A 26,812-nucleotide genomic window follows, 5' to 3' on the forward strand; every position below is an offset into this window, starting at 1 on the left:
CGCCTCCCTCCGCAGTAATCCGTCTGCATGGTGTTTTATTAAACCATCCATACCCAGAAGTCTTCATTCTAATCCAGCCATGCCTGAGGAGCTGATATCTGATTCTGCTGGAAAAGCAGATGCAGGATTGAATTTCTGCTTGTGGGGAGAGAGAAACTGAAGCTGAAGCTAAATCTGAGCTGCTGTGTTTTGATTCTGCCTGTGGAGAGTTGAGTGTAAAGTTGTGGGAGTTTAACAAACGGTGGCATGTCTGATGCAACTGTTATCAAAAACATCTGAGTTTCAGTCTCAGCTTGCAGATGATGAAAATCCAAAATTCATAATGTTTTTTACAGAAATGCCAGCATACTGAAAATTATGTACTGTACTAATAATGCAGTCAATTATTTGTCATGGCAACTGCATCAATTCACCATACAGACAATCATCCTGTGTTCAGGTGTTAAAAGAAATTCAGGTTGTTTCATGAAGTTCATCAGTATTGTTGGCTGTTCTGTCTCTGAAAGTCCACAGAACCTTTGAAAGAACTTTGCTTCACAATCTTCTCAATATTTAGATCATTCCTCTTAGCTGTGCACCTTTTGGTACTACGGTTTTTCCTTCCACTCAACTTCCCATTAACATGCTTGCTGCCACCATCAGCAATGACGCTCAGACTGAACTGTCAAAAGATGATCATGGCAGTAAAGTCATGGTACAGTTGTCCATAGTTGCCTAGTAGATAACTGTTATTGCAATGTGATTTTTTTTGCAATTTAACATTATAATTCTCTTGGTGCCTCTATTTTCATCACATTTAAGCCATAATTATTGGAATTGATTAAATTCTTTAAATTCATTACTCTCTGTGTAAGGAATAAAGATAATATATGACCTTCACCTTCTGAATTAATTACAGTGAACCTCAGCCTTTTTGTGGTTCTGTATTCATGAATTGTTTTGTGGAGAAAATCTAAAATATTTGAAAGATAATGGAGCTTGTGAAGCTGAACTACGTAAGTGTGATGTTACTTGATTCTCCATTGGCTGGAATTTGCATAGCAGCTAATTCAGGAACGGTATTCATTTTGATGTCTGAATTATTACAAGTGTTTTCAGGAGAGTCTCAACTTTGACCTCCAGAAATACCCAGGGAACACTGTAAGTGGGAAAAAGATTCTAATGTACTGAGGAAAACCTGCATACCTGACAGAACAATCAGTTCTACCACATTTTAGGACAAGAATGGGAGGATTAATAATTAAGAGCTGAAATCATTTGTATTTTCACAGATTTGTAAAATGCACAAACTCTGGAATTCTGGAGTAACGAAAGTTGACTTCATTACTGATTAGGAAAATGAATAAACCACTGACTACTCAGAGGAGCTCCTGAGTATGTAGTCCTTCACATCTCCTTAAATCAATGCTTTAAATTAATAGCAGAAATTATTTGGAACATGGTTGAAAACTCAAGGAATTCTGAGGAATTAATATGAATTTACTCTTAATTTCTGAGTTTCTCTACATTTTGATGTTGCTTTTCTCTTTTAGTTGATGCTCTGCTTTTAATTCAGAGCATGAAAGCTGTGTTTTCTTTATGGCTCTCCACAGGATACTTCCCTGTGATGTGTATCATTAATTACTCAGAACCACAGAGGAAGAAGTGGAAAAGAGCATTTTTAAAACATATTCTAAAAATATCAATATTTTTCAGAGTCACTCCCACAATCTGTGCTATCCTCTATTTGATATTTCCAAGAGCTCAGCCCAGACAACTCGAGCTGCGTTCCAGCAGTGTGTTACTCATTTGGCAACTCCAGACCAGCCAATCTGCGTCCCATTACCCCTGAGAAATGACTTGGCCAGGAATGGGAAAGCCATGTAAGCTTCTTCTGCTCTGTCCCCTCACAGCATTCTTCATGTTTCCTAGAAACTCACTTTATTCTCAACAACAACCACCCTTGAGTTGCATTAAACAGGACAATCCTCTAGCTTCATTTCATAGCTTATGAAGGCAGAAAGGGGGTTTACCATTGCTAAATTACCCAGAAGACTCACAACAGTGTTCCTCACAGGGAAACACAACCTCTGCTCCTAATAGCTTCTAAATCTCAATAGCTTCCTGCTGTATGATTAAATACCTCCTGTAACATGCAGAGGCTGACATGCGGGTGTCACCAGACAGAGGAAGTCAGTAATAATCGCTTAGCTCTGGCCAGAAAAGTCCTTTTGAGTTCTGTCCCAGATCTGGCAGATGGTTAGACCTCCGTTACGGTCTCTTCTCCCCCGACACAACACGCTCTTAGGAAGCCCAGCTGCCAAATGTGGACCCCTGAATGAACATATTCTATCAACTTTGACTGAACCAAATTCCCTGAATATCTACTGAAAAAGGTAGATGATGACATCTCATAACTACAGGGCAATATCTACTGGAGTAGATATTTTAGTCTAGTTCCTAGTGCAAATATCTTAGTACATTTAAAATGAGACAAAACTAGCAGACTATGAACCTTTAAGCAAATAAATAATTTCTTAATATTGATGAAAATGTACCAGTTCTACTGACAGATTATTCCACCTAACAAGATGTTTCCTTTGTTATACGTGAAATAATCGTAATGAGAAGTAGTACTTTATTTTATTGATATTAAGGAATTATTGACCTTTAGCATCATCATCAAGAAGCTATTGCACAGTCTAGCATTTGAGCTCCTGATGTTGCAGAAAAGCCTTTCCAGGTGGGAGGGAGGTAAACAGTTTGTGACAGTGGTGGTTTCGCTCCTCCATGATGCTGGTGGCTTCATGGATGCAGAGGGGAGTGGAAATGTCCTGCAGGCCTGGCAGAGAGCTGCTGAGGATCCGCTCAGCAGACCGCACAATCCTCTGGAGGCATCTGTGGTCAGAGGCATGACAGTTTCTATATCAGACTGTAACACAGCTGGTCAGGATGCTCTGAATGCTGCCAGCATGTTCAAGATGTTTCTGTGGGCCTGATCTAAACTGGGCTCTAGATTTATGAACAGTTTATAGAGTAAAATGTTAGTGGCTGTCAGAAGTCTGACTTTTTGCAGAAGGCCTTTATTGGGATGTTAGAATGAGCTTGAATAGTCTTTGAACCTGCAGATAATAATTGTTTAAATACAAAGTTTATGAACATGAAGTTATGCCAATACCAATTTGTTTCTTTAAATGCTTTATTGTCTGACTGCCTTCATAGAGTCTGCATGTCAGTTTTTCTTACCCTTTGTTCTGAATCATCCTCCTATTCTAAAGCTTAAATCCTAAATTTAGCAACAAATATAGAAGGGCTTATTTTTCTCAGTAGCTATCAAATGCAATATGGCACATTTTCCATAATTCCTCAACACAGAAAGGGACAGACAGAAAAATCTAAGAAGTTGTGCCTTGTTATTTTCCTTGGTTCCTGAGCAAATTACAGATTGTTTTTAATGTTTTACTCATCATAATGTTTTCCCACCTAATTACCTGCAAAGTTCCAACATTTTATTGGAATCATATTTTTTGAAAACCTAGCAACCATAAATACAGATAAATTCAGGTTGTCTGTAATTTTAGTCATAAATTAGTTAACCCACTAATATTAAAATGATTAAAAAGCAGCTGTTCAAATTTCCCACCAACTCATCAGATCTCACTGACTGCACCACACAAATAAGAACAGTGGATTTTTAAGGCAATGCACTCAGATACCAAGATTATACTAATTCTAGAGGACATTATATTTTAATCACATTCAGTGATAAACGGTTTCGGGTATAGCAAGATGTAAATATATTGGAATCCAGTTGTAAACATTACAGTTTTCAGTTTTCGTGCAGCTTTTTTCTCATCCTTTGCATCGTCTGCATACACCTGGCAGCTTACGCTTGATTAGCAACATTCTGCTGAATCATTAATAAATTAGCTAAAAAGCAATGGTCCCAACACTAACCCCTGTGGTACACCATAGTAATCACTTAGTCACTAGTGCATGTTCTGTAGCATAACACACTTCATCTCTCAGGAAATATGTGACTTAATCCAGTTAATTTCTCTTAAAAAAGTAAAAATGTAAGTATTTTGTTTGTAGCATGGAATGGCTGATGATGTTGGAACATTTCCAGAGATCATTACAAGTAGAACTGACAGAACCTTATGTATTCCAGGAAAAGCACATCTCTGTTTCACATAGAGTTAACATGAAGTAACAGTAGGCGACACGGTGGACTCAACGCGGCTGATTAGCCTGCCTTTGAGGGAAAGCCTTTTCTATTCTCCCTCTGATGGATTTTCACACTGCAGTAGCTTTTATCACGGCTCTGTTGTGTTCAGTTGTGCTCCCCTCTGGGTATACAGCTTAAGGTAACACTGGCTTTCACAGCTTTCTGTTTACACCACATAGAGGAACAAATTTAATAACAAATATATCATAAACAAAAGCCATAAAGCCCCCAGCGAGGATCTCTTCCATCTGCAAACTTTACATATTGTTGTTGCTCTGAATGGGTAAATTGCTGCTTCTAAAACACAGCCTGCTCCTCCTTGTCTGTCTCTTTTTTAGGATGATTACAATTATTTCCCAGCAGGAAAGTTTTACACACATGCTGTGTAACTTATTACTTCTACAGACTCCACTAATGGAACTGCAATCAACATTTTTCCCATTTTAATTATGCAAACAAAATAAATCTTCTGTTCTCCAACTGATGCATTACTGTCTGCCTTTCAGCCTCATTTCAGTAAAAACCCAGGTATTAACAAACACATTTTTAACTTTGGCATCTTAAAAGATGCTTTGGATTAATTTAAGCAACAGCACTTGGACCTCAGTCAAACTGAAAATCATCATTTCTGCAAAGGTTTGACTGGAATAGATAGACAAGGCTTTTAACAGTGACGTTGGCACTAATGTGACACATAATTCATAATATTAAAAGACTTTTAGACAAAAATGATTTTCATTTTTATTTTATTAGAGTGATCAGCCATGAAAAGGTGAAAGTATTTTGTAAGGACTAAGAAAACAAAGATATTCAGTGTTATTTGTTCCTGTTTTATTTCTTTATGGATAAAACATACATATTTATTGTGCTTAATCACATTCATATAATGTCATTTTATATCTTACATGTAAAAATTAAATGTGACATCCATTCAAATCCATTTCTACACTCTGAAAATGTGGTTTTGCAAAATCTCTATGCTATAAATCATGAAACCCGAACATTTCAATGGAACCCCTAGAATATCTTGTGAAGCTCATACATAACGCATTGGACTGAACTTAATTAGTGCTTCTCTAGTCAACGCTTTAACAATCAGAGTCTCATTTTTATTCACCCAGTAAATTGTCACAAATGCTTATCCATTCATTCTGACGTTGAACTCGCAACAGGCTAATTACCAGAAAACACAGCCGCCCGCTTCATAACAGACTTTAACCTCCACCGTCGACTCCTGGACAAACCAACCCTCTGCATGAACTTTGATGAAATGGGCTACTTTTTCTTTCATTTCACATTCTTACTTTGTCTTGTGATTGTTGTTGCTCAACATGTATTTCTCCAAAATCTTTCAAAAGGGGAATATAATTTAAAACGGACATTCCTACAAGTGCCTACTTGAGTTTTTATGAAGTAACATAGTGTAACCCATGTTACCAATGTCAACATCAGTATACTGTTTAGAAGTATAAATATACAGGTCATGTGCCAAGAATATAGTGTAATAGCATGTAAACACATGTGTTCACAGGTGCAATTAGTAATATTTGAAAGAAATGTGGAAAACATTTTACATGTAAAGTGTTCTTTTAAGTGGGTGTTGGACATAGACTTGGACTTGATAGTATCTTCTACATGTCAAATAATTCCAAACATTTCACATTTGAAAAGTTTTATCAGGCAACTACATGGGAAACAAAACAATATTTCAACATGTGAATAAACACTTTACATGGGATTAACTTTCAAATGTGGAAACTGTCACATGAGAAACATTTCACCACGTTTCACATGCAGAAATGATAATGTGTAATAATATGTAACACATGGAAAAACCTTCTACATGTGAAATATTTTTCTGCATGTTTTGCACTTTTAAATACGTCCAGTTGTGTAAAATACAATTTTTGGATGATGTTGTTCTGTCTCTGCCGCTCCAATCATATAACACAAAATGGCACCAATATACATTATAAATAAACTCGTACACTCCATGCAGTCCAACAACACCCATGTAAAAATGATCTGCCTGCTACTGATACCTTGGGGGAGTGTGTGTCTCAAACTAATTAGGATGTGGGCTGGATGTGAGATAAGCCTTCCAGGCTGACAGGTGGATCATTGCTGCATGTAATGACCTGAAAGCTGAGGTTGGGGTCTGAGTTGACTTTATCTGTCTGCGCTCCGTTTCCCTGCATTAGTCCCCAGGGACCAAAATAACTCTTTCAACCGCTGATGCCTGAACATGACAGTGATGATAGAAAAAAGTTGGATAATTTCATGAAGCATGCGGCGTGTCGTTAGCAGGATAGGATTTAATGCATGTCCTTCCAGAGAATGCAACACAGCTGAGTTGAATCAGAAACATAAGGCTTTGTAGCAACATCTTGACATGTAGCTATCAGCAAACCAACCAATAGTTTTTCCACAACCGGATGTGCAGAACCTTTCATATTTCCCGTCTCATGTCAAGCTGACTTCTCACAGCGAGAGCAGCTCTGCGATTGGGTGAAAAATACCAAGAGGAAAAACAAGAAATTCTATACAACAATCATTTTGGAGAGAACTAAAGGAGATTCATCCTATTTAGCCAATTGTTTGTTTTACACAATTAGATTTACTGACAGGAGAGCAACTGTTAATGGTGACGGACATGTTGAAGTTTGGGAAAACTGGAGTCGATTCCCTCTTCCTGCTGAACTCACACAGTTTATCCTCACAGTGACCTGCACAGCTAGTCCTTAAGCTTGAGGCTGGAGTATTGTATAGTTTGGTTAATTTTTATGTACATAGTTTATTTATAAAATTAAAACTACTTTAATTTAACTAAACATTTAAGTTATTATGTATTTTAGACATTTTTTGGTTTTTGGTATGGTAAACCACTTCTGAAAATTTTTCTTTTGAAATTAATTTTACATATATTCTTCTTTCGTATATGAATTATTGAAAGTTATGATAAAAAACAAATTCAGTTTTAAAAATCAAAAGACTGTGCTTTCAAACTATTTATCCCGTTTGGCTTTGTTTATAAATTGTGAATTTATTCAGTTATTGATTCCAGTTTCTCTTTGCTTAATATCACATTGAGTAACAATGAAGTTATTGAAAAGAAAAAAGTTACAGCTGCCTCCACTTCTTTTTAATTTGTGCTCTTTGTGATGAAATATTGAAAGACATTTACAAAATGTTTGCTTTCAGCTTTGTTAAGGTTTTTGTAACTCGTAAAGGTTGTATTAATTTCCATATCAGAAATCCGGAAATATTATAAAATCTGTAAGAAAGAAACAAAGGAGAATGAAGGCATAACGTTTCTGCAAAGTGATTATAGGCAAGCAAGGTAATTTTATCTGCATAGCATACAACAAGGCAATTCAAAGTGCTTTACACGATTAGGAGGAAATAAAACAACAAACAATTTAAAAACATTACATTGTATTAGCAAGGAAAGGGAAAACATGACATGCTGAATGGTGGGCTACTCTTTATCAGGCTCCAGTGGTTATTAATCAAAGTCAGCTCTAAATGGGTATTTAGCCTTGATTTAAAGGAACTCAGTATTTCTGCAGCTTTCTGGATGTTTGATCCATTTTAGTGAAACAGAAACTGAAAGCTGCATCTCCATGTTCGGTTCTGATTCTGGGTTTGCAGAATAGACCTGAGTGGTCCAGAGTGGTCTGCAGGTATTTTAAGCATTTTGAGCTTATATATGTTTATTATGTGTGAAAAGTCAGCAAAGTTTAACATCTCCTTGTCAAACTGTTGTCCACTGAGAAACACCTTGATGCTGATGTAACCAGGTAGTTCCATTTAAAAACTAGAAGAAACCACAAAATCTCCCCAAAGTTCAAGATCACACAACAAGAGTAATTTGTTATAATTTTAGTTTATTTTAATTGATGTGTTTCAAAAAAGGAGGGCATCTTCTATAGTCAAAGGCTAGATTCTTAAAACATACCATAAATAATTGCCTTTTATTCATAAATGTTTGAACATTTTCTGACTTTTAAACTTGCCAAGAAACTACAAAGGAAATAAATTCACACATTCATCAACATGCTGTCTGATGTTTGCATTATTGAGGAAGAAAACTCATTAGATCACCATATTCAGCATATTCAAAGCCTTTTGTTTTTACAGCCCTTGGAGTTGTCTTGGAGCTCTTTTTAAAGGAGAGGAGGGTATTGAACTGTTTTAGACAATAGTGACAAAAGACCTTGTTAAAATGACAAAGAACAAGGTTGTGTCAGACAGACCACCGAGAGGCCACGGAGGGACGGAGGGATGGAGAAAGCAGCAGAATACTAATTTGTTCTTTCACACCCAGTGTGGAAGAAGGCAGCAGGGGATGTCAGGTAAAGTCCTGAGCTTTTTCTTGGATAGCACAAAAGTAAAAATTAAAATAAAATAAGACACCCTTTCTGTGTGGTACTGAATCCAACCAGAGCACAGATAATATCTGAAAGGTCTTTCTTTGTTTTAGAAGCTAAAAACCAAACCATTACATGGTAGTAACTAAACTCTCCTGTGTTGTTGTTTGCAGGTTTACAGAGTTCTTGGAGCCCTTTGAGAGAGTTATCCAACCGGAGGAGCTTTGGCTCTACAGGAATCCTCTGGTTGAGTCAGACCACATTCCTAAAAGGGTTATGTTTGTAAGTACATTACACATCTCAAAAGAAATAGTAGTCTTTCTCTGAATGTTTAGATAAAACTCTTTAATTGTTTTGATGATTGGATATTATGACACTCAGCATCTATTTATCATTGGTGCTCAGAGAGTGACTTTCATTTCAAGAGTTTATGTGTTTGTTTACCACATGCAGTCAGGGAACTATTCCCATGGCAGTGATCTTTCTTTTAATTGGTAATGAAAATATTTTTACAGTTTTTAAACACCCAGATCAGGCCCAGCGGCTGGGCTCTTCAGAGACACATAGAGACAATTACAAAGTCAGTCTTCTACCACCTGAAGAACAGGACAGACCGTCTGACATCTCAATGTAAATACTCAAAATGGCAGCAGGTCAAATGCATGATGGTTCAAAGTTTCAATCTTTTATTCAGACACATTTCACAGATAAAGATGCAGTTGCATCTTCAAGTGCTTTGCTTTCCAGGATTTTCTTGTCTTTATCTCTGTCTCCTCTGTAGCCAGTGTTACTGCCCATGCTGAAGAAAATCATCCCCACATCATGACACTGCCACCGCCATGTTTCATGACTTGAATGGTGTGTTAAGAGACAGACAGACAGAACATTTATCCAGTAGTTCAAAAGTGCAATAAGAATTGTTGTGCACTGAGTTATTTTTTCAGAAACCAGCAGTTTGTAGGCCTAAAAGTTAATATTTTGATTCTGGGCAAGTTTGACCATTTTCATTCAAATATTCTTCCACCTGAGCTGAAGATCTCTGCAGCTCCTCCAAAGGCGTCAGTGGCCTCCTGACTGCTGCTTTGATTAATGCTATAATTTATGAGGCTTATAAAAACCCATCCCAGAGTTTTACAAACAAGAGAGACTTCCAATTGTTACACCAGCTTCTTTGTGTGCTCAAGTCTAGTTTTCTGCCAAACATTGTGGCATGAAATGTTTAGTTTCAGTCAGACACTCCATTTTCCCCAGTGAAGTGAATTTGTAACAGCTGGCAAAAATGCCTACAGGCAACAAGACGCTGTGTGTTTTCAGTTTTGTGGAGTCTAAAGGTTTTCTGCCTCTATTCAAGTCAAAATGTCTATTTAAATGTGATGTTGGATATTTCAGCTCCTGTGAAGGGACTGTCTGGTTGCATTGGATTTAAACTGATATTGTGCTAAACTAAAACCAACATAATTTAAAACTACCATCCAACTGCTTATTTATCTCACTTCATTGTGAACTGTTTGAATTTGAGGGACTGGCTCTTCGGTCCCTGAACTCCTCACTCATCACTCACATGACGTGTTTAAACTGCTGAGGAGTCGGTGGCAGGAAGTCATTTCAAGCAGACATATGACAGCTTAGTATATAAAATATGTTCTACATTAAAAAAAGGATGCTTAGCAGTTAGAATCTAGTATTTGCATGTTTTTACCATGTTTGGAAGCGTTTCTGCCAGACCAACCAGTGTCACCTGAGTAAAGAGGTCAAAGCATAATTACAATCTGTTTGGTGGAGCTCAAAGTGACTAATTACCAGATAGACTTGATGGGTAATTTTGTAAGCATTTCAAAGTGCATTAGTCATTTATAGTTCTGGAAGCCAGTCAAGAAACATGAATGCCAAATTCTGCAAGCTGACAATTGATCTGGAGAGCTCAATGGGCCTCAACGCAAACGGTTTAACTCTGCTCTATTATTCTGTTTCCCTTTGAGCCTTAAAGGAATATTGACAGTTTTTATTAGCTGGGGTACCAGTAAATCTTTGGGAAAGACATTTCTATCAATCGGGAATTGAAAGAAAGTCCCTTATCCCCCAGCTACGTGTCTTCTGGGAAAATGATCTGTTCTGTCAGACACTTTCTGGTACTTCCACTCTGACAGCAGCCCTGAAGGTCTGGAGAAGTTATCTAGCTGTTGCTATGAGTGCATGAATAAGATTTACATGATGCTACAGTACGGCTCACTGTGACCTTTATTAGAATGAATGTTGTAGAAGCCGGGGGGCAGCTCCAAGTGTCACTCCTGCATATTCCAAGTGTGAGAAGTGGCAGGATGTTGTTTGTTTAATCCCATAAATCTGGTATATATGCAACACTGCAGGAATATTTTAGCCATTATGTTGCTTTTAAACATTGTAAACAATTTGTGAATATAGAAATCCTAATATTTCTGCTAAACACATAATGATCTCTACCACTGGAAACCTCTGCATTACTAATGAGATTTCACAACAACTAGATAGTTGCTGCTTCACTAATGGATTTATTAAACTTACATTTAGCTATAAGGTCACATGGTTTCAAATAAACATCGACTGTATTTTACAAGTTTCAAATAAAGATTTACTGTGATGAGATTTTTTTATTCATACGCTCTAAAGGTCGAAGCAACCCAATTAAAGAGGCTGTTAAAGGGAGGGTATAAAATAATAACCTATAGTTGCCTGCATGTGTCAGGGCAGTTTTTCTCCACAAAAAGATTCCTTCACCTCCTCCTACTACTACTGATAATAATACCACAACAGCATATTTCTACAGTGACATCATCTGACATCAAAGTAGACAAGCCACACTGATGGAGGAGGAACTTTGGATTATTTGTGTGTGTGTGCTGTGTTGAGTGGGTGCCTGTGTGTACATTTGCTACCTGGAGGGGAAAAGTTGGTAAAATGGTGCAAAGGGTAGAAAGCTTGTAACACAAATCACAGGTAGACACTGTAAGCTGGGTGTTTTACTCCCATTTCCTCCAAAAGCCAGCTCTATCACTGACAGAGATATTATATATATATATATATATATATATATATATATATATATATATATATATATATGAGTGTGTGAGGAAAACATGTAAACTTCATCGTTCATCATAGTTGCTGTACTTGCTTGTAATTTTCGCCACACACTGCAGTTTCTGTGTTAAAGCCATGAAGATTTGAAGAATCCTATCTCTAAATCAGTTGTTGCTTAGGGCAGAAATATAAAACAATTTCATCCTGGATTTAATTAATACATTCTGTGGCAACAGTTATTACCTCTGAGCAGAGAAAACTCAAATCTCCGATCAAATTAGATAGAAACTCTCTGAATACTGGTTGGAAGACCCAGTGGACAATCAGATAAGTTGTTGGGCTTTTCAGTTTGACAGGTTCAGGTCACAAGTTAATGCAGGAGTGTTTTCGTGTTTAACAGATCCCCTGGGACTCTAATATCACAGTAATTATTACCATTTTGTTGCTGTGTCTTATTTCCTTACAGGCAATTTCCTTCCTTACCCCACTGGCAGTGATATTCGTGGTGAAGATAATTCAGAGAACGGACAAGACGGAGATCAAGGAGGCTTGTTTAGGTGCGAGAAAATCTACCCTTCAGTTCTCCTAGTGAAAGTGCTGAAAATGTTTTTCTTTTTCACAATTGCATGACAAGAAAATGTTTTTCCTCAATGCATTTCCTGATTTGGCCTGTAATAGTAACAGCATATTTATTATAAAAAAGTTTCTGCCCACGCTATATTCGATTTTTATGCTTGGGCAATGAACAAATTTTGTTAGAATTTCTTTCAGCTCAATATCTTTTTCCTTCCTCTGCCTGAAGCAATTTAGCCAAATATAAGGAGTTCATTAGGCTTAATGGTGCTGATCTTTAACCTCTATGACCTTTTGTGCCTTTTAATATGCCACCATGAATATTGTTCTTAATCATGTATTTACTTATTAATTTAAAGCAACTTGTTTCATTCTCTCTCAGGACCCAGTGGTTTCACACACACATTTTTTCCTACTTTCCCTTGAGGTCGAGTGCCAGAAAAAGGCATCGGCGCTGCAAGCCATTAAGAAAGTTTAACACAAATCCAATTAAAGAGAGACACAGTGATGAATCAGGTGGAAAGCGAGTGGCTCAGTGCAGCAGAGATTACATTGCAGTGGAGAATTTAACGAGCCCCTCACCGCCTGCAGAGAAGAATTTCTGCAAACCAGTTTAGAAAACAGTGGAACTCAGGAGAACAAAGAATTAAAGGAAGGAAAACTATTCTGCATTTTATGACGGATGTCAGACAGATCTGAGTTCTGAGGATGGCATTAAGAACCTGTCTCTGTCATGAGTCAGAAAAATATTCAATTAATTGTTCAGATTGGTATAAAGTTGTTTATTTTTAAAACACTGACAGAGATATTAATTTTTCATGTCAGACGCTTTCACATTGCAGTTCCAAATGCATCGCTTTGGAAAGCATCCCCCAGGGCTCTCTACTTCAGAAATGCAAATAAGATTACAGGACATAATTAGGTTTAAATAGATTATGCTTGGTAAGTTTATGCTCTTTTTTTTTTTTTTGATATATGGGTATATATTGTGCGGTACATTGCTTTCTGCCACGCTCCATATTCTACTTCGGGGTAGAAAGGAAAATGTTTTGAAAAGTCATCTAATAATCTTTTATCATTCCGGAAGTCACGCCGCTTAATTACGCAATTATCTCTGAGTCAGAATATAATGGAGCCATCTGAGGGTCATATTTCCCACCAGACTACTCACTGAGAATGAGTCAAAGATGATTCCGGAGCGCTTGCTTTAATCATGATTATAAAGTTAAAACACTGTTTTTCATCCTCGTAATGTGATATCACAGAGCATGCAGCGATATTATCATTCTGTTTATGAGGGGGAGAATTTGTGGTCTTTCCATGTTTGTACTCATTTATCAGTTCTACAACTTTATTTTAAAACCTTTTGTCAGGATCTGTGTTTTTCTGTGTTTATTTCGAGTTTTCTGTGTCTCTGTGTTGTCCTGTTCTCCCCTTGATTAGTTCCCAGGTGTGTCTCGTTCCCTGATTACCTCCTGTGTATTTAGTGTCTCTGTGTCTCTGTCAGGTCATCGTCTCAGTTTGGCGTCTGTCCTGTGTGCGTGCGTGCGTTTGTTTCCATCTTCTATGTACCAGTTGCTACCGATGTTGAGCCCTGGGTTCCTCTCTGTCGTGCTGCCTGGTCTTGTGGACTAATTTTGGTCTGATCATCATTAAAAACCATCATTCACACGTCTACCTGGATTCTCAGTGTCTGCCTCACCACTTCACTCCACCACCTCATGACACCTTTCTTGACTTACATATTTTTCTCTCCATAGTGAGAGGCTTTAATAGTACACTGATCATGCATAACATTATGACCACTCATTATAGTACCTGTTAGTGGGCAACATCAGGCATTTTCCCTCTTTTTTATTTTTGGATAGATCAGGAAAAATTGAACAGGATTTCAGAAGTTTTCCAGGTTTGAAATTGTGACGGCTGAATGACTGGATCAGAACATTTCCCCGATGCAACTCTTGTGGGATGTAGCAAGTCTCCAGAAGTCAAAGTCAAACAATAGTGAACAGACAGCCAAGGGTTACTGATGCTGCTGCGTTTGGTCTGATCCAACAGACGAGCCACTGGAGCTAAAACTGTAGGAAAAGTTCATGTTACTTCTGATTGGAAGGTGTCAAAATGGACATTAGACCTTACTTTTGTGTAGCTATGGGGTTGCATAGCAACAGATCAGTCAGGTTGGGCATGTTGACCACTTTCCATTGCTAAAAAACAACAATGGAAACATGAAAATAAGAACTGGAGAACAGCCGATGGATGACAGTGGTCTGGTCTGATCAGTCATGTTTCCATAAGGATGCCCAGATATGTGCAGGTGTCTTAGGGAACATGTGGCAGAAGGATGTACAATCAAAACATTGCAAGTCAGCCAATTCAGGTTGATGCTTTGGGAAATGTTCTGCTGGAAAAACTGGACTCCGGCCATCCATGAGGATAATTTCACATGTACCACCTACTTAATCCTTAGAGACAATGTCCATCTTCACATTGAGCAATTGTTGATCACTGTTGCCTTTTCATTATATTAAAACACAGAGAGCAAAATGGTTTGAGTTGCTAGAGGTGCAAAAAAAATGAACTTGAATGGAACTTGTCTTGTAATTCCCCAAATCTCAATCCAGTTGAGCAGCTGTGGGACACACAGCTAAAATGTCCAAAGAGTGGAAGCCTCTCCTCAAAACCTACCGACTTTAAACAATCTGCTGCAAAAACCTTTATGCCAGATACCATTGTGCATCTTCATGGGGAACCATTCAGTCCTGGAAGCACTGATGAACCAGATAGAAGGGAGGACATAGGATGTGATCAATGCAATAGTTCCCAAAAGTATTCCCACTGCGTGATTTTAAAATATATTGCCATTCTACCCAGAGGCATCCTGATCAAATACCTGGAACAGATTATTTGACTCCTACATTCAAAAACTCTCCACTGAGCTCAGCACAGATGAGATGAACGGAGTCAAAGTAACAGGAGTGAGAAGCCTGACGAGACTCAACTGCTGTGAATGTTGGAGAAAAGCTAAATGAATCCTGAATGCTGCTGAGAAGAATAGCAAACCCTCATCATCCTCACCTGTAGACTGACTGAACGTACCCAACAGCATGAAAATGTTTGCACTGTTAATTAGATGCTTCAGGCAAATTGTAAATATTATTATGATTGCAAAGACGATGACAAAATATGAAAAGTAAAAAATGGCCTGCCGTGGAGTAATGAGGAAAATATGTCAAAATTGCTGACATAGAATATTAATTTTTTCATTTAAACAAAGCATGGATGGATGGACTGACTCAGTAGACTCAAAGGCAACTGAACACAATCTGAATGTGACACAGATAATTTCTCACACAGATTAATGTAGTTTGAATACATTGTGATGATGAATGCAGCAGATGTTCGGATGTCTGGCTTCATGAACGGCCCAATTACTGCAGCTTCTCTTCAACTCTGTTATTTGCAGACAGTTATAAAAAGCTTTGGAACCATAAAACAATTTAGGAGGATTCATATTTAGTTTAAAACTATTCAACTACTGCACGGTTTTCAGTCACCAGGATAAAACCAAACTCACAGACTGTCAAACAGTTTTAGGAACGCTCACATAACCAGCATGGCAAAAAACAGTTCCAATAAAGTCCACAGCATTGCAACCATAAAATAAACTGTTTTGTCAGGTTAATTATAACTACTATTGGTTTTGTTCAGCAAAAGTCCCCAATGCATTATTGTGCAATAGGAAGTAACAGGAGGCTGGATATTTGTAAAGTCAATTTAAAAAGAGAGAACATCAGCAGAACTCACTTAAAATAAATATCAATTAACTCTTGGATTTACTCAGAGGCTCAGAGACGTCTGAACTGGATGAACTTAGTCCCACTGAGGTCCACTGGGAGTCACCTGTAGGGGCAGGTACTCTCCTCTAATTATGAGACCCGCTGGTCTCCTTTATAGATAATTAAGTGAACATTCAGTTTCAGTGCAACTTTGACCTATTGACCAACATTACATTTCCTCTCTCCCATCACAATGAGCCATTTAATTCTTTCATAGTCAGATTTTGCCTGTGGCGATCCACTTCTTCAGGGAAATCCCCTCGATGTTTTCTCTCTTTTAAGCTGCATGAATTGTAATATTAGGAAGAACGTAGAGCAGGACTTTAATGCTTTAATGCCTAACTGGCCTTAAAACCCATGTTTAAAATGTTGTTTAAAATAGGACACTCTTGCAACAACAAGTAAAATTTCAAAGTGCATCTAATTTGACCTGCTACTTCATAGTAACTTTAATTTTTTGGACTTCTACTCCTACTTTGTAATTTGCCGTTCTCTAAATGTTTGAGCTGCAATAAGAGTTTTGTAACTTTTCAGATGTTCCATCCAACATGTATTTATTGTAATGCAAATATTAACAGAATAATAAAATGTTAAGAAGAAAGATAGCATGAATTCAATCACATCTCCAATAAGCAATGGAAAAAAGCACAGCTTATGTAATTCCACCCCTTCATTATTAACCCAAAATAATTTATCTTCCTAGACCTACTTTAAGAGAAATGGTCACACCTGCTGTTGTTAAATGTAATAATTTTACATTTTAAATATCATGAAATCAACAGTGTATAGTTTCTCACTGCTTTTTCATTTTGACATTGTGTTTATTTAATACAAACATCTCAGAGTTTAGTAGAGAGTACTTTCTACTAAACGCACTCTGAGGCATTAGCTAACTTTACTTCCAACTGATTCGGAGTGACAAGATTCAGAGTCGTCTGCCTTCGATGGGGATCTGTTTCACAGAGGGACAGAAATACTTTGAACATCAAGAAGATAAACATTCTGGGCAAGAGAACAAAGTGTTTTTTTAAATAACAGAGTTATTTTTAATACCAGATTTCATGATCTGATGAGAACTGCATAGAAACCTATGTTAGATTTGATGCAGTGGCCTAAAAATGTTGATGCAAACAGGTGAGAAAGTTTGTGCAGAGCTATATGGGGTGAAGATCACACACAGAGTGATAAACCAATAGAGGGAATCTGACACCACAGAAGTCTCAACAAAGCAAAGCTGCTTTTCTTGTGATAATGAGTCGATGCATCTCCTTTTCACAAGGCATCGACTTTTTGTTTTCTTTAAACAAGATGAATGAATTTGTTATCTCAGGGAATACACTTTGTTTCTTCAACAATATCAGACAATGTTGGAGAACAGATGGGTGTTTGGTTAATTAGATTTCAACTGACAATATCTGTCTGAATGCTGGAGGAAATTCATAACTGAACATGAAAACAGGGCATAAATGTGATGCTTTTATAGAAGCAGGTGGATTATTAGTGCTGGCTATAACCATTAAGAGGAAATAATTTTGTTTACTCATTAAATTTCCCTCAGTTATTACCAGTGAAGCAAGCTGTTTATGCCAAGACAAAAAAAAACCCCTAAATAATCTGTTATGACAAAGTTTGATTTATTTTTTCAGGGAAAAAAACAGCCATAAAAATAATAAAACTCAACATTTTCAATTCTCCTAAATGGCCTTATTTAGGAGTATTATTCTGGAGTAACATCACAACATTGGAAGCTCAAAACATTGTCCTGAGCCGTATGCAACGAAATTTCGTTCTGTATACACCCTGTGCATGCAAAATGACAATAAAGTCAGTCTAAGTCTAAGTCTAAGTTATTATGTTGATTTTTATGGGTAAAAATGGCTCTTTGTTCTCTAACCACCTTCTTCAGATGCATCAACTCTTTGGTGTTTTCAGTAAACAGATAGGCTGGTAAAAAGCAGCTCCTTGTTCTACACTTTGCTTTGCACAGAAGGTCTGGTTATTGAGAAGCAATTGATTTCTGGAGGCTTGAACTCTGAACTTCTTAAATGCTTGGATCTGATTTTACCTAAATGCTAAAATTTGGCCATCATGTTTGTACAAAGTGTGAAAAACTGACCAGAACTTGTATAAACTATGACTGAGGTTTGTAATACTTCATAACTTTCAATACTGAGACAACGTAAGATTTGTTTTCATATTTGTCTTTTCTTTCCTCAGCTGTGTCTCTGGCACTCGCATTAAATGGAGTCTTCACAAATACTATCAAGCTGATTGTTGGCAGGTATGTTGAACAAGTCACTTCACGGCGCCGTCAGTAGCTGCTTTTCCATCCACAATATAATTGTACAATCTGACATTTTGAAAATAAATTTGCAGAAGGGAAACACCAACTTAATGTTAGAATGAGGTGTTTTTTTTTTGTTTGTTTTTTTACCGTGTCAATTTTGGTTAATTTAGGAAAACTGCAAGTTTGATTAACAACCGAATGTTTCCACTGGCACCAACCACGAAAAATAAGACAGGAAGTAGTTGGAGAATGATGGCTGACATGTTTTTTAATGACTTACTACATGAACAAACATATACACATGATTTTGATTGTGTTTCTTATTTAATGAAACTATAATTGCGAAATTGTGTTTTTCACATTAGCAGAATATTCCCAAAGTTTTGTAATGGAAACACAGCTAATGACGCTCAGGTTGAAGTTGTAGTCACTCCGTATTTTGAGACGTAAAGTAGTAGCTGTTCTGTTAATTCATTGTAATCACATGAAAACTGTAATTTTTCAGACCAAGGCCAGATTACTTCCAGCGCTGTTTCCCAGATGGTCAAATGAATGCAAAGATGCTGTGCACCGGCGAGCCGGAGATGGTGTCTGAAGGACGTAAAAGCTTCCCCAGCAGCCATTCCTCCTGTGAGTAAAGAAATCACCGCTGGCAACTGCAAAACAATATGCAACCATGTCAGACCTCTCACACCACCTTATTAAAACTGTGAACAGAAGCATTTCAGTTTGAGCTAATAAAAAATGCCACCGTGCTGACAGATTGTGCTCAAGATATTTTTTATTGTTGCCAAGGATGTAATATGCAGACCCTGAGGAAGTTAGTCATGAATGAGTCCAGCATATTTCACTTCTGACATGTGACAGATGATAACACGCTCAGTGCTTCACCTTCATCTGACTTCCTGCTGTGCTCAGCTACACGAAGCAAGGAGGATTGCTGGCCATTTTGGGCCAAACAGCATAGCAAGCCGTTCCACCTCAGCACTGCGTTCAATAATACACGTTTCTTCTGGCGTAAAGGACATGACTGGAAAAAGGTTCACTTGGATTGTTTGCTGCGGTCCATGCAGACGGTGCACAGTGCAGTGGACACCATGTAGCATTGTGTATTACCGTGTTAGTTTGGGTATATTCAAATTAGCACATATAACTTCAATTATCTGACAATGTCAACATTTCAATACAACACACTTTTCTGAAATATTTAGTGTTTTTGGTTTTGGTGCTGTATAATGTGAACAAACCTTGTCAGCTGCACTCCTGCAATATTGTTCCCTATCTAAACTTAAAACATAATATTTACATAGCAGAAGGATTTCTTTGTTGCTACTTTTTAATACTTTGTCGACTGCAGAGCTGTTATACATGAGCTATACCTGAACAACAAACTGTTGGAAAGGCAGAGGTCTGGGGGGGAGGGGCACCTAAAAACCTCAGAACAGAAGCTTTGCTTTAAAAAAGTATCTGCCTTCATGGCAGATTGGAAAGAAAATATATTGATAAAATCATCTGAAAAAACAAAGCGACAAAATGTCTTGTCAAAAATATTATTTAGGGAGCATTTTTACAGAGATTGATCGTTGGGTATTAAAGAGCAGGTGTGAAGTTATTTTGTGTAACAGCAAACAACTTAACTACAAATAAAGTCAGCATTTTCTATTTGATATAAATTTAAAGTTTTCTATTCAAATCAAAAGTATTTTTTTTTATCCCAAAAGGAATTTAAATAACTGACATAGCCCAAATATCTTGGGAGGGTGTCCCAATCCAGCGGCAGTCTTCAAGGATCTGGCCAATGCAGGACTTATCTCCTGTTACCTAGCAACGGAGATGGCGCTAAGCACAAACTGGTAAAAATGGAGCTCAAGGTCTTGCTTTTTTAAATTTTATACTCTAGAGGTAACATCAGTTTTATTGTCGTCTCAGGCTGAGAGACGAGATAAAATGACTTTATTTAATCTACAATCTTTTCAAAAATATCAACTATTGTTGCATCACAATAGTTCATTTTCTACCTCATTAGCAGCTGAATTTTTTTTAGCTGTTTAAATTTCCCTCAAACATAAACAGATTGATTTTTATTTTTACTTTGAAGCCTTTTCCATTAATATTACATGTATACAGAGTTCTGCCCCTGTTCTGCCTGTTTTGAACAATGAAAATAAATCTTTAGAGAAAGAAATCTCCCGGTCTGCTGTCTTTACTGTGACAGACTGATTTTTAACTGGAATAGTTTGTTTTGTCGATGCTCATCCACAGATAACAGAACAATCAGGCAGAATGTTCAGGTAGAAAGAAGTTGCCTTTTGCTGCATGATTTGTGATTTGCTAGCATCACGGTTTGAGCGTGACGTCCGTAAACCTCCTTACAGCAGCATCAGATCAAACATGCTGCTACTGTGTAACAATAACACACCCAGACATCAGATGCCTTATCCATTTAGAGCTTTGATTGAGTTTTAAAGCACTTTCAGTCAGATTTCAGGTTAGAGTTTAATGCTCCTCAACACACCCTCAGTAAGCATGGAAGGCAGAGGGTGACGGCTCTCTGCAGGTCTGTGTCTGGACTAGAATCTAAGCAACAAGTTGAAAAGCCACAACACAATCATAGAGATCACATCTACAGTACAAAAGTAATCCCATTTATTGCCCAAAAAGATTTCAAAAGGTACAAGGATCACATGAAAAACTGAATGTAGTTTGAACGTTTGTAGCTCAGCATTAAAATTCAAGCATTTTTTTATTTTTATGCCACTTTTTCTTGTTTGTGGTACAAAATTCGGACTGATTAGATGTGAAGCCTGAGATGTGGCTTCCAGTCATAAACTTCCATCTGTTTTCTGTCCCTCCTCGTCCTTCCTGGGTCTTTGTTGACTCAACAGGTTTTCATATTATTGCCTTATAGCTAAAAATTTTGTCTTTGCTATATTATAGAGAATGGATTACATAAACAAAATTTTACTTAGAAAATATTTAATTCAGGATTATATTTCTTATTAAACCCTGAACTAAGCCACTTAATTTTATGCAATGAACATTTCAGTTTAAGAGCTTTTTTTTAACCTTCTATTTAATACTTAAAACATTGTTTGTTTTTAATAGGGACTATGATTGACTTAGACTTAGACTTAGACTTGTACTTTATTGATCCCTTGGGAAGACTCCCTCAGGAAATTGAAGTTACCAGCAGCTCCCAGGCAAAAAAACAAAGATAACACACAGTAAGCAAAAATGCAAAAGAAAACAAAATACAAATTAAATACTAAGGTACACACTAAATGTGAGTAACCAAAACCTTAAATTATGCAAGAAAAACCTTAAATTATGCAAGAAACAGGGAATAGGAATAAAGAATATAAGAATATAAATAAATATAAATACAACACAAAAAAAATATAAGAATTTGGCGGATAGATTGACCAGTGATATCGTATTGCACTATGTGGTTTGACCTGATAAGTATGGAGAAGTTAATTTACTTTTAAATATATGAGCATCTATCTTCTGCTTTTTTGGTTTGTTTTTTGCCTTTTTAGACAGTTTGTTTTTTGTGCATCACCAGACATTTCATAAAGTTATCAATAATAGATACAGAACATTTAGCCATGTATGAGAAGCTGGTGTCCTGATAGCTTTTAAAAGCCCGAGCTGTTTCCACTCCATTTGATAGTCTTGAAGGCTTCTCTCTTGTTCTTGATTAGATTCCCCCACCTCTCTGAAGCGAGTGAAATAGCAGGAATTCATTGTGGCATTCTTCTAAAAGAGAAAAACAAAGCACTAAATACCACTAAACCCACTGCACCCTGTAAACAGCACTGAGAGCAAACAGGTCCTGAAACACGCCTCACATCCCATTCATATTCATTTCACCATTTCCCTTTGTGCATAAAAACCCAACTGATGGATATACTCTACTAAAAGATGCCATCTTTAGCATTAGCATACTCTTTAATGCTTTAATTAATTGTTTGACCAGATTATTTTTCTGAATCCGCCTCCTTCTTTCACTATTTCATCACCATTTATATTTAATTAGCTGAAGATTTCAACGTCTATCATCATATTATTTCAGTACCAAGAGAGAATTCAGGTCTTTTTGTTTCTGACAGTCAGGACGCACAACAAAGCGGTTTTGATCTAATGCTAATACATATTTTCTGTTGACTCTTTATGTGCTAATAGAAGGATCAGCCTCTGGCACTAAGTGGTCGTTAATATGCAGCTTTTCTGGTGGGAGTTAGCAAAGATATCCCACAGGTCATGATAAAGGTCGAAGATCAGAACAGCAGGGAGAGAATGGCAGAGAACAGAAAGCATAATAATGCACTTTGTTTAGCTTCTCAGTCTTTAGAGTGGCATTAAAACCGACAGCTTTGTCAGAAAGTAACACATTAGAAAAGCATATTAACTAATCTTAGTCTTTTCAGCTATATCAAAATTTGTGAATTTCACAAAAGTGATCCACTTTTTTTGCATCATGTTAGTTTGGTTCTGATTATGGAGATGCAGAGTTAAGTGACAGACAGGAAGACAGGTAAAGGTATCACCTTTACCTTCACTTGAAATCTCAAGAGAAATATTTTATTTGTAATAAAAAAAAGGTGCAATGCGAATCACCTCTGATTATTCTGCTTTTCTGAATTTGTTCTTTGTCTCTCAGGGAGTTTGTTTAAGATGCATGCAGCTGATTTATTATCAAGATGTTTTATGTTGTTGTTCTTCTGTGCTGCTGCCTCTGGAGGACCATCCTGTAGTCGTTCGTAGCTGCCCCTCATTGCGTTACTCATTCACTTAGTTAATTATACACATTTCACATGTAAAAGCTTGTTTATGAGTTTCTTTATGCAAAGTGAGAACAGGATGGATACTTGATGTCCCTACTTGAGCATAATGCATCCCGATTGTTTGGCTAATCCTCCTGATTACTCCCAGTTCCACTGATTGTTCTGGTAAACATATGGACTCTGGATGGTTCTGGAATAAAAAGGAAAGAATTTAACAATGAGCCGGGCTGTTTCTCACTGTTGTCACGTTACATTTTTGTTCCCATTCTTCCATCCATCCTTGATTATTTAGGGATGCAGGGGTCTGCTGCCGACTCCACACTTAAAACTACTTTCAATAAACTCTTCACTTTATTTTCTCGTACAGTTATACACCTCATTTGGTAAAATAAACTTTTTCATGTTTTGGTTTTTAACTGAAACTTATTGCATGTTAGTCAAAGCAGCACAGAGAGTGTGATGTAATAATATGCTGGCATCTGTAGCTGTAATACATTTTCATGTTTTATTCCAGTTTTATAAAAAGAAATTCTGCAAAGGTTCTTTTGAAAACACAGTACTATGTAAAACTGACTGCTTTGAATTTTGTTCCAACGTTTTTATTCTTTTGGGCATTTTCAAGAAATACTCCATGGCAACCATTCAGCTGTGCGAAACAGCTGGGTGGACATAGCTCCGCCTGCGAGGCTCAGCTCCTTCCCTACGACTTCTCCACTCAGCTCCTTCAGACTAGCCAGCCACAATTAGCAAACAGCTGGTGGAACTTTTTATCAGCTGAGCTCCTTGTAAGAGTTACTTCTTAGTGAAACACTTGTAAAAATGTTGTGAGGATTTTCTGAAGGCGGAGTTTCAGAAAGAGCAGGAGTTTTTAAAGAAACTTCCACAATATGAAGGTGTTAAATTACCTTGAAATTGGGTAATTTAACGCCTGGACTTCAAATATGACTATTGTTAAGTCATATCTTATATATATAATCATGTTTTTTACAATTTAATGTGACAGAGTTACTTTATTCTGCAATAAAATGGCACTATGTGAAAAATACATAACACTGCCACTTTAAGGGGTTTTTGGAAATGTTTACATTTAAAGGTGAATTTCTTGTTGGAAGTCAAAGTTAAAATGTTCAGTGTGGGACTGAATAGGTTTCCAGGATAATGTAACTCTGTCCTCCCAAAGGACAAATTAAATTGCCTGAGCTTTGTTTAGAGCCAAAAAGACAAATAGTGTGGGCTGCTGCGAGGTTTGGGATGAGAAGGAGTCACCTGAAAGTGAGATGGATGGGCACTGAGGGATGCTCAGACTGAGGAACTTTAAAGTAAAGGCTAGTCTCTAAAAAACATCAGTTAATCTGTGTGGGTTGTTTGTAGCTCTCTCCAAACTGAAACGTGTTAATTAACTTTATCTGCAGCAGGATTTCCATCTTCTTTCCACTCATAAATTATTAGTTCTGTTATTCCTGCTCTTGAGGAATTCAGTCACATAAACTCCCAGTTGGTTGCAGGCTGCAGGAAGACATCACCATTTTTAACTGCGAAGTTTAATTAAAAAAATGAACTAGTTCCACTACATGCTGAAATGTCCTTGGGCAAGACACAAATTCCCATGTTGCCCCCAGCAATGAGCTGATGAGAAGTGGATGGATGAAGGAGTGCTACTGAAACAAAGTGATTCATAAATCCTTTATTTTCCTGGAAGAGTAAGCTCTGGTGATGATGATGAGGAGGATTAACAAGCCATTTGCCTTAGCATAATGCTAGAGAGCAATTCTCATGTAAAAATGAGAAATAGACACATTTGGGTAGATTTTAGCTGAAATATCTCTTCTATAATTTAGGTCTTAGAGACTTACTGTGCCAGCAATAAAATGTAGATTTCTTTTGGATTACAAGACTCAATTTGAAAATTAAGGCACCCATTAAGTTTACATTTCACTCTTATTAACTGCATCACAAATAATAAATGTACTTTTATTCTGAATGGATGAAAATGTTTTGCTTTCAGTGTCAGTCATGTCTGTCACACATTTACAACCAAACTGATTTAATTTTGAATCTTTGTGAGTTCAGTCTGAACAACAGGTTGTGCTAAAGTTGACAGTTTGACTTGGTTTTCCTGCTCTCCTCTCTTTTCTGACAGTTCTTGTTCTGTCATATCTTCTGGCCAGCTTGTTAGTTGAGTGACAAATGTGCCGGCTGTTTGCTTTGCTGCAGCATCAAATCGTTTTGCTTCAGCAAAAACTCAAATGGTTCCACTGTTCAGCCTTCAGTTCCCAATTAGACCACTGCTGTTCCTCTTCTACTTCCCAGCAGATGTTGCTTAATGTGCAGGCCTGCTGTCCATTCACATTCATGTAGCACAGAGCTGTGAAATCTCAGTATTGGCTGCCATGTGCAGCGGTGAGCTGCTGGCCAATGTAATTGATTCAATGTTTACAAATCCTTGCGCTTGGCACGGTCTTTAAGATCATTTTATGATTTGGTACGCACACTGATTAGACCTTCAGTTAGAAACCTGCAGCCTTGGTTTAGGACCAAAGACCTAACATGGTTGCTTCTGTCCTGCTGCTAGATTACCTGCAGTTACCAAAAACACTTTAGTGATTTTCAAAGGTTGTTTTAAAAATATCTTTCACCTGCATGCACATGACTTTCCATTGCTAATACACTGAAACATGGTCAATGCTTTGACCTTTTCTGGAACAAAGCTGTTGATCTGCTTGACGTCGGTCTCTTTCTGCCTTCCAGTTGCGTTCTCTGGACTCGGGTTCACCTCCTTCTACTTGGCCGGAAAGCTGCAGTGCTTCACAGATGGTGGCCGGGGTCGCAGCTGGCGTCTTTGTGCCATGGTTCTACCTCTTTACAGCGCCATGATGATTGCACTGTCCAGGACTTGTGACTACAAACACCACTGGCAAGGTCCAGCCAACAACACGGCTTTAATTTTACCTTCACTCGTTATAATGTCTGTGTTTAGACTTTACAGTATCTGCAGTCACATCGCTGTAAGTTGGATTGTTATTTAAAATTATATCAGTAATTACATTTATTACAGAGTGATTTTAAGCATGTTTCTTTAGAGTTAGTATGCTTAATGATGATTAATGGAAATAAATTGAGTCACTGTGTTATCTAATTCTTATTAAGACTAAAGATAGGATTTTTATGTGTTTTTTTGTGAAAGTAAGGTCACAGTTTCTGGAAGAAGAGTGAGGTTGTTAAAAAGGACAGAGAAAGATGGAGATTACCGGAAGATATATAATAATAAACTAAAGGAACAACTTGCAAAGGGAGTGGTCAGGAGAGGGCAGTGAAACCAGAACAACGAGAACCTGTGGACTTAAATACTGAGGGATGACTGGAGAAGAACATCAGATGCAGGTGATGAAATCAGGTGATTGGGGACACCTGTGGGAGGGAGCAAACCGTCAAGCTGAGGAAAGATGAATAATTAATATAAAGGAGCTGAAATAAAACTCTGAGAAACTACAAAATGAGAGGGAAGGGAACAATAGTGCAGCAACAGAACAGAGAGTAACAGCAAAAAGATCCGAACGTGGGAATTATCTAAGAAACAAAATACATTAAAAAACATCTAATGGCAACACATAAATAGGAGAAACAAACAGAGGATGGTGAGACCTAAAAAAATAAACAAGAAAATAATCCAAACCCAAAGAATATGACATGAG

The 26,812-nt window shown here is 37.4% G+C and overlaps 1 protein-coding gene across 1 annotated transcript in view; it reads left to right on the plus strand.

Moving 5' to 3' along the window:
- Window positions 1-26,812, plus strand: part of plpp4 (phospholipid phosphatase 4) — a 52,029-nt gene that overhangs the window by 16,975 nt on the left and 8,242 nt on the right. The window contains exons 2-6 of the mRNA XM_028007830.1: window positions 8,751-8,859; window positions 12,101-12,191; window positions 18,264-18,327; window positions 18,839-18,963; window positions 25,869-26,039. Of these exons, the coding sequence (XP_027863631.1) occupies window positions 8,751-8,859; window positions 12,101-12,191; window positions 18,264-18,327; window positions 18,839-18,963; window positions 25,869-26,039 (560 nt within the window). The remainder of the gene's footprint in view (window positions 1-8,750; window positions 8,860-12,100; window positions 12,192-18,263; window positions 18,328-18,838; window positions 18,964-25,868; window positions 26,040-26,812) is intronic.

This window comes from Xiphophorus couchianus, chromosome 22 (assembly GCF_001444195.1).
Source record: "Xiphophorus couchianus chromosome 22, X_couchianus-1.0, whole genome shotgun sequence".
NCBI classification, from domain to species: domain Eukaryota; kingdom Metazoa; phylum Chordata; class Actinopteri; order Cyprinodontiformes; family Poeciliidae; genus Xiphophorus; species Xiphophorus couchianus.